This window comes from Lissotriton helveticus, chromosome 1_1, assembly GCF_964261635.1.
Source record: "Lissotriton helveticus chromosome 1_1, aLisHel1.1, whole genome shotgun sequence".
Lineage (NCBI taxonomy): Eukaryota > Metazoa > Chordata > Amphibia > Caudata > Salamandridae > Lissotriton > Lissotriton helveticus.
In genome coordinates, this window is record NC_136057.1 from 1794348884 (window position 1) to 1794366354 (window position 17471).

The 17471-nt window shown below is 46.5% G+C and overlaps 1 protein-coding gene across 7 annotated transcripts in view; it reads left to right on the forward strand.

The window, feature by feature from the left end:
• EP300 (EP300 lysine acetyltransferase) overlaps window positions 1–17471 on the forward strand; it is a 561889-nt gene that overhangs the window by 88580 nt on the left and 455838 nt on the right. For all 7 annotated transcript variants that reach the window (XM_078640667.1, XM_078640674.1, XM_078640679.1 and 4 more), the window contains exons 3-4: window positions 15266–15442; window positions 15879–16140. In XM_078640667.1, coding sequence (XP_078496793.1) covers window positions 15266–15442; window positions 15879–16140 — 439 coding nt within the window. The remainder of the gene's footprint in view (window positions 1–15265; window positions 15443–15878; window positions 16141–17471) is intronic.

Consider the following 17471-nt stretch of genomic DNA (forward strand, 5'->3'; position numbering starts at 1 on the left):
TCTGAGCCGTCAAAATCACCTCCTCTGATCATGGGACCCTTCAGAAAGGGCGTCTTCTTTACCTCCTGAGGTAAAGACTAGCACCATCTACGACGGCTCATCTACGACGGGTCGTCCACGACGGCCTGTCTACGGCGTCGACGTAGCCTCATCTACGATGGCCTCGTCTACGATGGCCTCGTCTACGACGGCTCGACGACGACGAGAGCGTCGACGAGAGAGCCGGCGACGACGGACAGCGTCGGCGACGACGGACAGCGTCGGCGACGACGGACAGCGTCGGCGACGACGAGAGCGTCTACGACGCTACGACTGCTCGTCTACGATGGCCTCGTCTACGATGGCCTCGTCTACGATGGCCTCGTCTACGATGGCCTCGTCTACGATGGCCTCGTCTATATGATGGCCTCGTCTATATGATGGCCTCGTCTATATGATGGCCTCGTCTATATGATGGCCTCGTCTATATGATGGCCTCGTCTATATGATGGCCTCGTCTATATGATGGCCTCGTCTACAAAGGCTAGTCTACGACGGCGTCGGCCACCTTGTCTACGACGGATCGTCTATGGCGTCGTCTATGACGGCCTCATCTAGGACTGCTCGTCTATGACGGCATAGTCTATGACTGCGATCTACGAAGGAAAAATCCGCTAATTCTGGAATTTTTTATACTGTGGTAGAGAGGGCTGCTCAACGTTTTAAGATCTTAATGACCTCTCAAGAACAGGCCGTCTTCTTGTATGACTTTAAAGAACCTCTCAAGAAGGCTGTAAGGTCAATACAGATTATCAATTACCTATAGTCAGAAGGGGTAAGGATCATGCAGAACACCCCCTCTGTATCACCAGTTGGATAAGAAGTATAGGGCGCCAGATACAGCACCGGCGTGTTTAACAGGACATCCTAAGCCGGACTCTGTAGTGACACAGGCGGCCCAGAAGAACTCCAGGTATCCTTCGGCCCCTTTGTCGCTTCCTCCTGATGATAAGGACAAAGAGTGGACAACATTGGGAACAGGTTTTCCTCAATGTCGGCAATCACGGTAAAGGCCGTGAACGCTCTAGCGCTCTTGGGACGCTATCATGGACAATTGTGGGCACACACAGCCCCGTACCTGTCGGAATTGCCAAATTCATCCAAAGAGGAAGTAAAAAGAATTCTGCTAGATGGTGAAGCATCGGCGTCAGACACTATAGTCTGCGCGATGGGTATCGCTATGACAGGATTCCTCAAGTTGGCTGGAGCAGCAGTCTTGCGGCTCCAAGGATGGCTAAAGGGAACCTCTTTCAGTCCTGAGGTGCAAACATAGGTTTTGCACATGCCATATGACAGCCAGTTACTAATGGGCACAAAAAATTGATGAAGCAGACACTGAGTGCTTTGGGCACTCTTCAGTATAAGAACCAGTCTTTTAGTAGAAATAGAGGAAGTGGACAGTCTTCCCACAGAGGGAATTATCAATACAAGTCTTCCTACTCTTCAAGCCAGAGTAGACCGCAATACCAACAGCACCAACAACAGCAAAACAAGCAATCCTCTTTTGGGAGGTCGTCCTTTCAAGGTAAAGGACAGCGGAAATGACAAATCTACGGCTGCTTCTATGACAGATCTCGATTATGCTGCAGATATATATATATATATAGGAGCTATAGGGAGAGTACCTCCATCTCGGTAGGGATAAGGGTTTTATTCCCACTTCTTTTGATCCAGAAAAAAGACAAGAAGTGGAGACCAATCTTGGACCTCAGGGCCCTCAACAAATTCCTAAGAAGCAGTCGTTTTGCATGGTAACGGTCCAGGAGGTCTTGCGACTACTGTATAAGCAGGATTTTAGAGCGTCCGTAGCCATACAGGACGCTTACTTCCATATCCCAATTCACGGGAATCACAAAACGGTACTTGAGATTTGCAGTAGCGGGCAGACACTTGCAGTTTTGCCTTTTACCCTTCGGGCCCAAGTCTGCACCGCACATATTCATGAAATGTCGTGCCACGGTGGCGGCATATCTCAGACACTGCCATCACCAAGTCTTTTTGTATCTAAATGACTGGCTGGTCAGGGCTTCATCCTTAAAAGATGCGTCCAGGTCATCCAACGCCTGTTCAAAGCTTTTCGATTGCTTGAGTCTCACCCTCAATCAGGAAAAATCGGTCCTACAACCTTCTCAGTACATCAGTTTCCTAGGTGCAACCCTGGACACACGGTCTGCAAAAGCTTTCCCATCCAGAGAGAGGATGAACAAGCCTTTTGCACTTGCTGCTATAGTAGCCTCGAAGAAAGCCTTGACAGTCCGCCTCTTCAAATCCCTCCTGGGCATGATGTCAGCGTGTATCCTCCTGATTCCTCACTGTCAACTACGATTGAGGAATCTTCAGGAGGCGCTCTCAAAGCAGTGGGTCCAATGCACAGGGTCATTCGAAGGCCACATAAAAGTGAATCCTCAGATGGTCGGAGCCCTTCGATGGTGGATGTCATCTCAAAACCTGTCTCAAGGCTTGTCATTCCTGCTTCGGCTACTCCTCATATTGCCACAACAGGCGCCTCCTTGGAAGGCTGGGGAGCTTTTCTGCAAGAGCTACAGATAAGCGGATAGTGGTCTCCTACGGAGAAGAAACTACATATCAATCTGCTTGAATTGTGGGCGATCTTCCTGGCCCTTCATGTTTTCCTGCCAAGAATCAAATATTCCCTGGTGCTCGTCCGGACAGACAACACCACGACTATGCACTACCTCAACAAACAGGGAGGGACACGCTCGCTGACACTCTCTCGCGAGTCGCAAAAAAGTCTGGTATTGGCTCATACTCCACAATGTAACCCCAAGGGCGGAATATGTCCCAGGCGCGGACAATGTGCTCGCCGACGCGTTGAGCATGCAGAAGACATTGTCACACAAGGGGGAGCTAGATCAACAACTTATCGACCAGATCTTCTCCAGATGGGACACGCTGCAAATCGATCTATTTGCGACTAGAATGGACGCCAAATGCCCACACTTCGCAGGTTGGCATCCCCAGTCAGGGTCTCTAGGGAATGCATTTTCCATCGCATGGCGCAAGCGTCTTTGCGTACGCCTTTCCGCCATTCCCGAGGCTTCCTAGAGTCCTCAGGAATATTTTGATGGAGCCTTGTACTCTACTTTTAATAGCCCCAACTTGGCTGAGGCAACATTAGTTCAGAGCGCCACCGTCTATCCCTGGAGCCGTCGATCCACCTTCGGCAGTATCCATCGCTCCTCATAATGTACAACATCCGGATCTGAAGTCTCTCAGGTTAGCTACCGGGCTCCTGAGTTCCACAATCTGAATATTCCACAAGACTGTAGGGACATTCTTGCCAGAGCAAGGGCAAACGGAACGACCAAAACGTATTCCCTGAAATAGAAGCGCTTTTGTGTTTGGTGTGCAGATCAAAATCTTCGGCTTTTCTCCTCCTCGCCGGAGCAAATCTACCTTATCTATTACATCTGGCACAGTAGGGCCTGGCCCACTCCTCCATTAAGCTACACTTAGCAGCAATATCTCGTTATAAAAGAACTTCAACGAGTCTATCTCTCTGGTCAAGCAGGTCGATTCAGCAATTTCTAAAAGGATTATACAGATCTTTCCCGCCAGTAAGTGTGTTGCCACCTGCCTGGCATCTCAATGCGGTTCTTGACCAGCTCATGAAACATCCGTTTGACCCAGTACACAGAGCTGTCCTGAAGTATGTCTCGTGGAAAACAGCGCTCCTCCTGGCACTCACATCTGCAGGGAGTGTCCGTGAGCTACAGCAGTTTTTAGGTCTCGTGACCTATCAATGCGCATGCGCATTGAGAGAAGCGAGACTATAGGGCTTTAAACAAAGTTTACCTAACTGTGGCGATTTGGTGCTGTGCCCGTGGCTTTTAGGTGCGCGTGCACATCATCAAATCGCCGTCTGTTCCCTCAGCCGCACTCCTCCCACACCTTTGAAGTGAAGCTTAGCTTCACATCAAATGCCCCGGCTGCTTCACACCCTCATGCCGCTCTCCCCGCTCAGCCCCCTCCCGCCGTGTCGCATTTCTCCTCCCCCACTTTCACTTTGACGGCCGCAGGCCGTCTCTCGTGTTTCTCCTTGTTTTCCTACTACACTTCCCTTTCCTGCCTTTATTACAGGTACTCTTGAAGTATATCCACGGTGACACCGCCTGGAAGAATGCGGTATAAAGCGATCTGTACACTGAAAGCTTCCTTTGCAAGTAGCCATTTCCTTTTCTGTGTGTAGTAGAGAATAATAATACATACCGAGGCAGATGGAAGTCAGTGCAAAGATTTTTATTTGTGAATCACGCACATGGATATCTTGTTTTTTTATGTAGCGCTTTAGATCGCGTCCGTGCCATTTCTAAGCGCTGCAAAGGGCATGCTAATGTTTCCTAATGTAATATTACCCGATCTAGCCACCTCTGAGTGTTGAAAGGCTGGTGGGCCGTCTGTCCTTACACTAAGGAACTTGTGACACGGAGACCACCGCATGTCTCAGCCGCGATCGTGCAAAATCATGGCGCTAGCTATCCTACCGGCATAAATTAGCTTGAATTAGTGCAGCAGCGTAAACAAGGCTGCGACACAGCACACCGCAGCGATGGACATTAGGCGGCCTCTGCTACAAATAAAAGGGAATATGAATGCAATAAATTCACTGAAGTGCCTGTGTGCTTCAAATAGCGCACTACCACGCCACGCGTCCTTGAAACGAGGTTCACTTACTGCAAGGGAAGACTATTAAACAGCTTTAATGGAAAGCTGCAGACACGGTGTGGTGCTGCATTAAGCAGTCTCTTGAGGAAGTAGGCCTTAAGTGCTTGTTGTTGCGCTGTGCGCTCAGTGCCCGGTCTGTCTGAGCATCCCGGCTTCATCCACCACCACATCCACCACCACCACATCCACCGCATCCACCACCACCACATTCACCATCACCACCACATCCACCAGCACATCCACCACCCCATCCACCACTACATCCATCACATCCACCACCACATCCACCACACCCACCACCACATCCACCACACCCACCACCACTACATCCACCACCGCATCCACCACCACCGCATCCACCACCACATCCACCACCACATCCACCAGCACATCCATCACCACATCCATCACCACATCCATCACCACATCCATCACCACATCCACCACCACATCCACCACCACATCCACCACCACATCCATCACATCCACCGCCACATCCACCGCCACATCCACCGCCACATCCACCGCCACATCCACCGCCACATCCACCACACCCACCACCACATCCACCACACCCACCACCACTACATCCACCACCGCATCCACCACTACATCCACCACCGCATCCACCACCACCACATCCACCACCACATCCACCGCATCCACCAGCACATCCACCATCACCACCACATCCACCACCACATCCACCATCACCTCCACATCCACCATGACATCCACCGCCGCCACATCCACCACCACCACATCCACCACATGCACCACCACCGCATCCACCACCGCATCCACCACCGCATCCACCACCGCATCCACCACCGCATCCACCACCGCATCCACCACCGCATCCACCACCGCATCCACCACCGCATCCACCACCGCATCCACCACCGCATCCACCACCGCATCCACCACCACATCCACCACCACATCCACCACCACTTCCACCACCACATCCACCGCATCCACCACCACCGCATCCACCACCGCATCCACCACCGCATCCACCACCGCATCCACCACCGCATCCACCACCGCATCCACCACCGCATCCACCACCGCATCCACCACCGCATCCACCACCGCATCCACCACCGCATCCACCATCACATCCACCAACACATCCACCACCAACACATCCACCACCACCACATCCACCACCACATCCACCACCACTTCTCCACCACATCCACCACCACCGCATCCACCACATCCATCACCACCGCATCCATCACCACCGCATCCATCACCACCGCATCCATCACCACCGCATCCATCACCACCACATCCACCACCACATCCACCACCACTGCATCCACCACCACTGCATCCACCACCACTGCATCCACCACCACTGCATCCACCACCACATCCACCACACCTACCACATCCACCGCCACACCCACCACCACGTCCACCACCACATCCACCGCATCCACCACCACATCCAACACATCCACCACCACCGCATCCACCACCACCACATCCACCACCGCATCCACCACCTCCTCCACCACCACCACATCCACCACCACATCCACCACCACATCCACCACCTCATCCACCACCGCATCCACCACCACCACATCCACCACACCCACCACCACACCCACCACCATCCCTTCCACCATCCCTTCCACCATCCCTTCCACCATCACTTCCACCATCACTTCCACCACCACATCCACCACCACATCCACCACCACCACATCCACCACCTCACCACATCCACCACCTCACCACATCCACCACCTCACCACATCCACCACCTCACCACATCCACCACCACCACATCCACCACCACCACATCCACCACCACCACATCCACCACCACCACATCCACCACCACCACATCCACCACCACCACATCCACATCCACATCCACCACATCCACATCCACATCCACCACCACCACCCCCACATCCACCCCCACATCCACCCCCACATCCACCCCATCACCACCACATCCACCCCATCACCACCACATCCACCATCACCACCACCACATCCACCACCACCATATCCCCCAGATCCTCCACATCTATGTGTGTGTGTGTGTGTGTGTGTGTGTGTGTGTGTGTGTGTGTGTGTGTGTGTGTGCGCAAATGCAATGTTCTTGGATTTTCGTCACAATAAAATACACTGAACATAATCTTCACAAGTTATTTACAAACGTTTAAGCTATTGCCATTATAAATTACAATACATTTTATTTAAGTAATTATTTACAAAATTAAAAGCCATTGTTATTTGTAATATCAATACATCTAAGTCACTTAAATACAACACACATTGCATTACAAATGCTATAGGTGTCACATTTGCGAAAGTTAAAACTATTGACATTGTAACTGACAAAGCTATTAATTTTGCTATTTTCAAAACCAACACCTAAATAAAAAAAATCAAACTTTCCTAATGCGAGACCTATTGCATTTCCAATGCTTGTTTAATCCAGGATCCTTTTCTACGGTTTTAAAAAACAACAAAGTAATCCTGAGAACCAATCCTAGGTTTATCCCAAAAGTCCCGTCGGACTTCCACCTAAATGAACCTGCGGTTCTGCGTTCCTTCTTTCCAAACCCAAGCATGGCAACTGAAAGATCGCTGCATGCTAGGGATCTCAACAATGCTTGAAGTTTTACATTGGCAAAACGAAAACATTCAGGAAATCTAACCAGCTCTTAGTAGCTTACAGTAGACCTAGGAGATGTCTACCACTTACCAAGCAGAGCATCTCCAGATGGATTTCTGCAGCCATTACTTTCTGTCATGACCAAGCTGGACAGCCATTGCATTCCAAAGTGAGAGCGCACTCCACAAGAGCAATGTCCACTTCTATGGCCCTCTTCGCAGGGGTGCCAGTCATTGGCATTTACAGGGCGGCAACATGGAAGTCGCCGCATACATTCACTAGGCACTACTGCCTGGATACGGAGCTGAGGAAGGATGCAGTAGTGGGACAAGAAGTGTTCAGATATATATATATATATATATATATATATATATATATATATATATATATATATATATATATATATATATATATATATATATATATATATATATATATATATATATATATATATATATATATATATATATATATATATATATATATATATATATATATATTCCGTAAGGTGAGCCTTCCTCCATCCTTCTCTGGTATGCACATTTCTCTACTTCTACTTATTGTGGATGTCTAATGATGGTTCATGCTCGCATGATGTGTATTATCTAAGGACTAGTATATGCCATGCCATCAGAAATGTGCATAATATATTGCTTGCTACTCTGATTCAGGCATGTGAATCTATGAAAGACACCCAAATACTGGATAAGAAATGCGTTACTTACCTGTAACTGCAGTTATCCAGTATTAGTGTCTTTCATAGATTCACATGCACCCTCCTGCCTCCCCTGGAAGGACTCACCTATCTTTCTAACAAGTTTACGCCTACCTAGCTTGGTGCGTACGAAAATCTGAGAGACCTGGGCTCCTGACAGGAAGGTTCTAGAAGGAGGTGGTAGCTGATTGGTTGCCTTCTTGACTTTGGTCCTTTTCACAAAAGGACACAGATAGGCCACGAAGGTGGGACCCTTGGGCCTACTCTATTCAGGTCCTTTTTACAAAAGGACGTGGATAGGACACTAAGGTGGGATCCTTAGGCCTATTCTTTTCTATGTATGTCTCTAGGACATTACTTTTTTATATACCGGAGGCTCCCGTCTCGACGACGGGGAATGATTCAGGCATGTGAATCTATGAAAGACACTAATACTGGATAACTGCAGTTACAGGTAAGTAACGCATTTCTTGACGCTTCAGAGCCCCCACATCCTAAAAATCTCACCACACACTGGAAGGGAGCAGGCTCTGGGGTCATCGGTCTAAAGCACTCTTCTAAAAACCTTATTCCACACAAACTGTCATCCAGAGACCCAGTACCCCTGATACTCTCCTGCAGTACTCTCACCACAGTGAGACTCGTGTGAAACCAATGACGTGTCAGAGGGAGAATGACACCAAAGGATGAAAGGCAGAGGCTGCCCAGCAGAGATGTTAACCTATAATCTGCAGATAAAGACACACGCACAACGCGCACGCGCACATGCACAACGCACAACGCACACCGCACGCGCACACGCGCACGCACGCACACGCACGCACACGCACGCACACACACACACACACACACACACACACCCACCCCCACGCACACCACCAACAAACCCAAGCACGCACACCACCAACAAACCCAAGCACGCACACCACCAACAAACCCAAGCACGCACACCACCAACAAACCCAAGCACGCACACCACCAACAAACCCAAGCACGCACACAAAGTCACTGAAAAAAAGGACCAGTTAACACTAGGTATCAATTACATTAAACAATGTTCCATGTGTAGCGCTTAACATAAAAGCCCTTTATAACTGACACCTATTACATTTTTTAGGAGCAGAAAAGAATGTTCTTTATCCTCTAAAAGGCAACGAATGAATAGCCCCTGACAACTATCCAACACTGCCTGAACATTCTAGCCATCCTAGCTGCAGAATCGGCTCTTCCCTGTATACCCGACCATATTGTGTAATTCTATTAAAACGGAGACTTTTTAGGTCGATCCTGAGCAGGGCATGTGCTGCTCTTCGAAGCACGCTGTATTCAGGTATGGACTTGTTAAGATAAGCTTGAAGTTTTGTCCTATCGCTGAAGGTTGGTAGGTTGGGGAAGTAGTGTGTGGGGTGTCCTTTAAACAAGCATTTGCAATGCAATAGGTCTCACTTTTGCGAGAGTTTAAGCTATTAGCATTGTAAATGACACTGCCTTTTATTTATGTTTTAATAACAAAAACATAAATAAAAGGCATTGCCATTTACAATGCCAATAGCTCTAACTTTAATAATGCGAGACCTATTGCATTTCAAATGCTTGTTTTTTTTTGTTTCTGCCCTTGTTCTGGAAATGTTGGCTTTTCTAACTATATGTGTTCACCCAGCGCAAGTTCAGAAAAGATCACCGCAGTGATAAACCCACCTATCTGCATTTGTCCTTTTGTTTCCGTTGCGTTTTTTTGTTTCCAATCTGCAATTTTTTTTAGTTTCTCCATTGTTTTATTTATTCCGATCGGCATGTCTGCAATGTGTTTTTTTTATAGGTACGGAAAGAGCCGAGACTAAAACCCGGTTCCCCAGTTTGCAAAGTTTGCAGCTCTGGATGTTGCACCTCATCCTCGCTCTAAATCAATCTGCATTTTTGGGGTGGAATTTCGCAGTTTATTTCCCCTTCTGATTAGCATGTCAGCTTTTCTTTTTTGTTTGCACGGGTAGGGCAGGCTCTGAGACTCGAACCCTGTCCCCCCAGTTCCAAAGTCGGCAGCTCTAAATGTTATGCCACATCCTTTCTTCGAGCATTGCTGGGCATAGGCGTCGTCCTGAATACTGTTTCATTGTGTTTGGCTGGGAGTGGGCAGGTTTCGTTATTAATTTTTGTGGGTGCTTGAAGTGAGCATTCATGATGTCCTCTTTATGTTACTATTGCTACCTCTTACCAGTTGGTGTGGCATGAGCTGCGCCTGTCTGCGATCTGCGACTATGAGCTTCCCTCGCAGTCAGTTGCCGCCTCCCACTGGGGCTCACGAGGGTTTGACTGAGCCTATAATGGTGGGTTTCAGAGTGTGACTAAATCCTAAAACTGGAACTCACACACTAGGCATTTTCTTAGCAAAATAGGTAACCCAGTACAGATCATATATGATTATTAAATGCCTAAGGCCATCGATGACTGATGAAACACTTATTTATAAGCCAGACGTTTTGTCATTGACCGTGCTTGTTTCAGTATGCAGATTTGTTTCTATCTTAAAAGTGAATAAAACGCTAATGCAACTTTGCCGTGCAGTAGAAGACTGTTTACATAGGTTAGCTGGTCATCATTCAGTTGCCTATTGCTGCACTTGCTTGGGTGTTGTTAAACAGCAAAGCCATTGCAAGACCTATTGGCTTAGCCTACGCTTATTAAAAATTGATGGCAATTTTTTCTGGAATGAGTGTCAGTTTTAGGTGAAGTGGTTATTTTTCTTCAGGGAACTAAGTGAAGCATTGTGTCAACGTTGTCTGCCACCAGAAACATTTAGTTTAATGCCTTTCAAAGGATGCACAAAATTTAAAGACGTTGAATATCGTGCATCCTATTCTTGAAGACCATAAGGCGCATGAGAATGCTTAGTGGCACAAGCTACACTAGGGTGGATGTAATCTTCAGTGTTTTTCATCTTAACCACCATAAATATTATTTTGAGAGTAGGAATTTGTGATTGTGTTATCCTTCCATTAGTGTGTTGTGTGTTTCTGCCTCCTGATCAGGGAATGCTGCCACAGTGACAGAGTATGTCTGTTGGTTGAATAACAACTTTGAATTCACTTAGCAAACAGTGCCCCATTTCTAACTTTATACATATGCTCTTATTTGGAATTAATAGTCTTTTTTTGTTTGTTAAGAAAATGACTGGTGAGCTCCTCAAGAATCCTGAGAAATGTATTGCACAGTATAGCTTATTTAACGTTTGGTACCTGGTAGACTGCAGCAATCTTTCCAGGGAGGAAGGTGTACATGAACAAGAGTACAATTCACTTGGCCTGTCACAGGTGCAAGCACTTATCTGTTGGTGAACGTATATCTTTATGGCCAGGGAGTACTTAAAAAAGATGTTGTGCATTTTCTAAATAGTATCTCCGAACACTGAAATCCTCATTTTTTTTGCTTAGTGCCTTTTTGAAGATAATATAATTCTTTCTGTCATGATGATAAAGATTGGAAAGAAAACCAAAAGGGGTGGAGGTGATCTGTCTCATGATTACTGTCTAACAGGGTTTCACTTAAAACAGTGTTGGAAGCTCCACTCTGTTGAGAAGAATTGTGCCGCCCCCCCCCAAAGAGTAGTGATAAACCAGAGATGATGATAGCACCCTTTTCAGACAGTATAAGGAAGATTTAGCTTCCTATTGCCCCAAAAGTGGTCTGATCCTAGTCTCAGTTTGATCTACCTATAACGGTCTGTTTTCTTCCATACTTAAGAGTGGCCTTCCTGCAATTTGTTAATTGGAAAATTGCCCACTGGTTAGCTTATATTTTTCAGTGAGATTGCATTGCTTGTTGCCGTTTGTACCACCTGATTCTGTGTAGATGTTTTCTTGAAATTGCTTCATAGTTATTAAAAATACTCTTCTGTAGCACACTTTTGCACGTACTGTTTTTATCTTCTTGCTGTTGGTATAGGTTTGCTGCCGTCTTGTTTTTTTATTTGTGTGTATGTGCAATTTAAGGCTCCTTTTATTCCAGCTAAACTTTGACCGTATAGACTGGATCTTGGAATCTGGGGCACCCTTAAGCATCAGCCCTCTCGACCATGGGGAAAATGTGAAACATTGAAAGCATGTGCAGCATAAGGAGCTTCTAAGCATTAGCTGTAAAGCGTGTATGCTTGGTCTTTGCTAGGTGGAGAGAGCTCTGGCCTACGGTGTAAAGCAGAATTGGGCAATAGAAAAGTCCTTGCAGAAGAGCCTGTGGCGTTTATTGGTTGTTGCCATAGGTTTGGTAACTATTTTGTTTTGAAGTTCCACGTTTCTGCCAGAATTCCAAACTATACCCCATAAACCCTCCACAAGACTGCACTGTCCCACAGGCTGCTTTTAGGCGCAAATGGAGAAACCACCACAGATGAAACTCCCACTCTATCGAGATGGAGGACAAGCTCAGAGGTCGAAGCACTAGGAGCAACATATACTGCAAGGTGTAGCATCACTGCTATCTCAATTAAAGGTAACCTGTTGAGTGGTTGACGCGGGCAAAGACCAGCTACAAAACCAGTGTGGTGATAATCGATTGGAGGGGTGAATCTTCACCAACCTCTTTGTGTAAAGGCAAATTAGTATTTGCTTCATGCTTCTTGATATTACATTTGCAGTGGTAGATAATCTGTGTGTGGGTCTTTCCTGCTGTTTTTGTACCTGCTACAGTGTTTTAAGTACGTTTGTGTTTCATCTTTTGTTAGGTAAGTTTGTGTTTCATGGCTACTACAAACATCGTATTGGAACTTGGCAAAATCAGCATGCCTCATTTCATGTGTTCATATGTGTCACAAACGGGCTTCTGCTGTTTATTCGCCCTCTGGCTCTAATGAATATCTTAGTGAGTAGGAGGGTGCTATTTTGGCACAGAGCGTAACAGGTCAAATCTTCACACACTTTTAAAGTTAGATGTGTACAGTTATGTATACAACCGTGTCTTGCCGAGGAGATGCCTGTGAAGTTTTTATACCCTGCTCTTTGATATACATCAGTAGTTGGTGTGTTGAGATGGTGTTTCGGGGCCTTTGGCTAATGTTTCATACGGTTGGTATTTGTTGAGTTGGTGTGTACCCAAAGGTTTTGACAGGTGCTATAGCTTGCTTAAGAAGCTACAGGTGGTATGTAGTGACAAGGAGTGAGACTGACAGATGTTTGGGTCCTGTTGGATTGAAAGCTGTGTGAGAAGGATGTGCTTTGTGTGCATACCTCACTGTTCAATAGGGGCTGTGGGTGGTGTGTGGAGAGCAGGCGTGTGCCAGAGGCTCTGTCACCTGCTGTTTGATAGGAAGCTGGGTGTGGAAGTGCCAGTGTATGTGTTGGTCGTGACAGTGCTTCAGAAGACTGTAGTTGGTGTGTGGAGAGCAGAACTGTGCCTGGACATCCCAGCCTGGTGTTTGACCGTAAGTTGTGGTTTGTTTGTGAAGAGCAGGAGTGACCCTGGAGTTCAGAAATAAGTTTGTGTAGTCTTTGTAGCATGTTGCTTTACAGGATTCTAAAAGCAGAGTCAGGAGACCAGAAGTGTGCCTAAATGATCAGGACATATTACTGTGCACTCGGATGACTCCAAACTATGGCACTGCTCCTGCTGGCCGTGGTCCAAGCAGGGAGGGTCCTGCATCTATTGTTCTCTCTACACGGTCCTCCCTTGCCATCTGCTTTTTTTTCAGGCCCAGATTCATGAATTTTACCTTACAAGATGCAGAATGTGCTTTTTGGAAAAAATGGCAGACCTGCTTCATTGCGCATAATGCCTACAAGGGACACTCCAGTGCCTCAGTCCTTTTGCACAGCACACTAGAATCCTGCCTTCTTCAGAAAGTCTTGGATACTTCACCTTCTGCACAGCTACTCAGTTATTCTGTCCATCACGCTACTGTACCTGCCCGTGCCTCCTAATCAGTCTGCTACTCAGCCCAGTGCTTACGGAACTGCTGTACCTGGACCTTACTAACTTTTCCGGGTCCATTTCTCCCGCTGAGGGTCTGCGCCTATGCCTGTAGTATTATTCGTTCCTTTTGCTTTACTAGAGTGGCTAATCATTTTTTAAAATTATTATTAATTTTGCATTTATCTGTTTGCTTTACGAGTTAGTAGGTAAATCTTGAGATTTCTTCATTAATATACATGGAAATGCCCTCATATCACCTTTAATTTGCGTTAATGTAAACCTTGTTCATTTATACACTTTAACCATTGTACTTACTGTTCCTGGTTTTTTTCCATTTACGGGGAGAGACTCCCATATCCCTGTTTATTTCCTCACCTAGCCCTTTTTTTCCCTTTCATTTTAGCATTGCCCTTTGCACATATTCCCTGTACCCTTTCCTCTTAACATAATTTTAAATTCTGTGAGTTAATTATCAGACATTTTCAATTTGCACCCCTGTCTACCAACACCGAACATTAGGGCACCCCACCCGGAAAATTCTAAGAGGCCCACCCACATTTAGCATAGGGCGTGATGGAGCCATCTCCTGCTCAGTGCCTCAGAACCCTCCATCTTTCTTTATTATATAATACTTTGGGGCTTTGCATGACAACCCCCCTGCCAATGTCTTGGTAGTAACTCCCATAGTCGAACCCTAGTGTCCAACTCCATGGTTCTACTACTCTATCTCCGGCTGACAGTGTAGTTTGTTTGGTATGTGGCAGAAATAACTGTGAACTCTCGTCGATTACCTAGGAATTTTCTTTTTTGTATTTTTCTTTTTTTTATAAATCTGGAATACTCATCGGAAGAGTGACTGTGTAGGCTTTCTGTTTAAGGACAGTTTAACTATTTTTTACAGCATCATAGCAGTTAATGCTTTGTCTGTTGTGCTTCTAAAGCGCAGTTACAAATGTCTGATTGTGACATTACATTGATTTGCGCAGGATAGGGAATTAAGTGGGAAAAGCTGGTGTGTGTGACATTGAATGTTCCGTAATAAGATGGTTTGTACTGTAGAGCATTGGCAGAGATTTGTCTGAGTCCTGGAAAATGGCAGCAGGCTTCTGGAGGTGCACCAGCAAAACTGTTGTGGGTTGCCTCCTTAGCTTTCCCCCTAATACTGAGCTATTATGGTGCTTTCTCTGTGAAGCCTTTTTCCCTTACGTGTTTTATTTTTAGAAGGCATCTGTGCCTTCTTTCCCTAGATCTGTCTGAGCCTTTATTGCTTTTTGTTTCAGATGGCAATGGTCAATGCTCCCAACCCCTATGGCTCTCAGTACAGTCAGGCATCAGGGCAACAGATGGGACCAGGTTCACTGGGGCCACAGATGCAGAGCAAGTCTGGTTTGCAGAACAGCTTACCGCAGTTCAACATGGACAAGAAAAACGTCCCTGGAACGGGTCTGGCGACCATGGTGAGTACAATGCTGAGTGTTCCTGTTAATATTTGTATCTAATCCCCCTCCAGCGCTGAAATCCAAAGTCGGTTCCTACACTTAGGGTTGTGGTTTTGCAGCAAATTTGGTAGGAGCAGTACTGGGCTCTTCCTCTCCATAGGGTTTTACTCCAACAGCCGGTTAAGGGCTTACCAGCAGGTGCTGCATCAAATGAAATCCTGACTTTTCTCCCAGATTCTTTTTTTCACAGCAGGACTCTTTCACTACCTCCAGCAGGTGTGGCTTCAAGGGATATCAGGGGCACTCTAAAGTGATATCTACAGCACCACTCAGCCAGGGATTCCATACTCTGTTACTTGTTTCCTTTTATTGACTATCTTCTAGTGTGCTTGGAATGAGGAACTGATAGTCTATCAAAACTGCTTGTTTATAATCTTCTTTCTCCATTCTGCAGGCCCAACAGCAGTCTCCTCAGGTCCAGCAGGCTGGCATGGTTTCTGCTGCCCCTCCAGGCATGGGCTCTGGAGCACCAACTGCTGACCCAGAGAAGCGCAAACTCATCCAGCAGCAGCTCGTGCTCCTGCTTCATGCACACAAGTGTCAGCGACGTGAGCAGGCCAATGGGGAGGTGCGGCAGTGCAACCTCCCACACTGCCGCACCATGAAGAATGTCCTCAATCACATGACCCACTGCCAAGCTGGCAAATCCTGCCAAGGTGAGTTGCTGCTTCTCGATGGTGGAGTAAAAAAAAATGGGAGGTGATTAGGGTGTGGGGGGCAGAGGGGTAGCTATCGCTTTTGGATAAAGGGGGGTAGATGGCCACCATTGGTGAACTGAGGGCAGTGTACTTGGTCCCTTCTGGAGAACAGGTATTGATTGCCTTTCATAGCCAGTGTTGCAGGCCTTTTGTGAGTGGGAAGTCTAAGTGAAAGACTGTCTAGGGCAACATATACTCCGTGATCTGGTGGAACAGATACTGTGTGACCTGGTGGAACAGATTGTGCTGATTAGCTGCAGCCTTTGGTGGTGTGCATTTGAGAATGGAGACCAGGTATCTTGTTTGAGTCCTGGTGCGAAGTGAAAATCAGGTTTGTTTTCTAAATGCTTGGCATTGGGATCTGGAAGTAAACCTTGGGCCCTACCCTTTCAGTATTAAAATTAGTCTAGGTGCTATAGGTGCAAAGGTAGACCTCCTGATTAACACTGACAACAATCCGAAGGGACTTGGTCTTCTGCGTTTTTGGAGTTGAACAATCCAGGGACAATAACTGAAGGCTTCAAGCTATGTTTGTATTTAAAAAGTCAGTACAAAGAGCTCCTCTGCCAACTAGACGTGAATTAAAGCAGTCCGTTTTTTTTCACCCCCTGGTGTAACTTGCCACCCTGTCAATCAGTCTAAACACATTTTTCCTTGCCTCTCTATCAAACCCACAGTATCCCTTCTGGCTGTAACTTAATCAAACGAAAAACACCCACACAGCTTCCAAATACACTTTTGAGGATCACTAACTGACCTGAGAAGGAAAGCATCAATGAAAACCTAATTCTGCATAGTTTATTTTCATTAATAGATACTGATTTTAAAACGTTTGCTGCTGTATACTTTGACTCCAGAATGCTTCATATTAAATATTTGTCCATACAATAATGAAAACAAGATGACATTGTCCTTAAGTCAAAACATTGAGCAGCACCCTTCAGAAGCATATCTAATGTACGTTTTCCAAAATTTCGACTGTTGGAATGTCAGAGGAGAATGTTTATTGCTGCATTGCAGCATATGATGTACAGAACGTTAAAAATCTGACATCCCTTGGTTGATAAATGCAGCCTGATCAGCTTACATAGTAAAATTGTGAAAATAAACACCTTTGCCTTTAAGGAAGCTTCCGCTACCCATGATGCTTGGTTCTGGCAGTTGCCTCACAGCCTTTTCTTTTTTGCAGTACAATGTGTCTCAAATGCATGAGATAAAGCAACCGGGGAGGCAGACGGGTCTTTTGATTTCAATGACAATTCCTATGATTCACAAACTGAAACATCCAG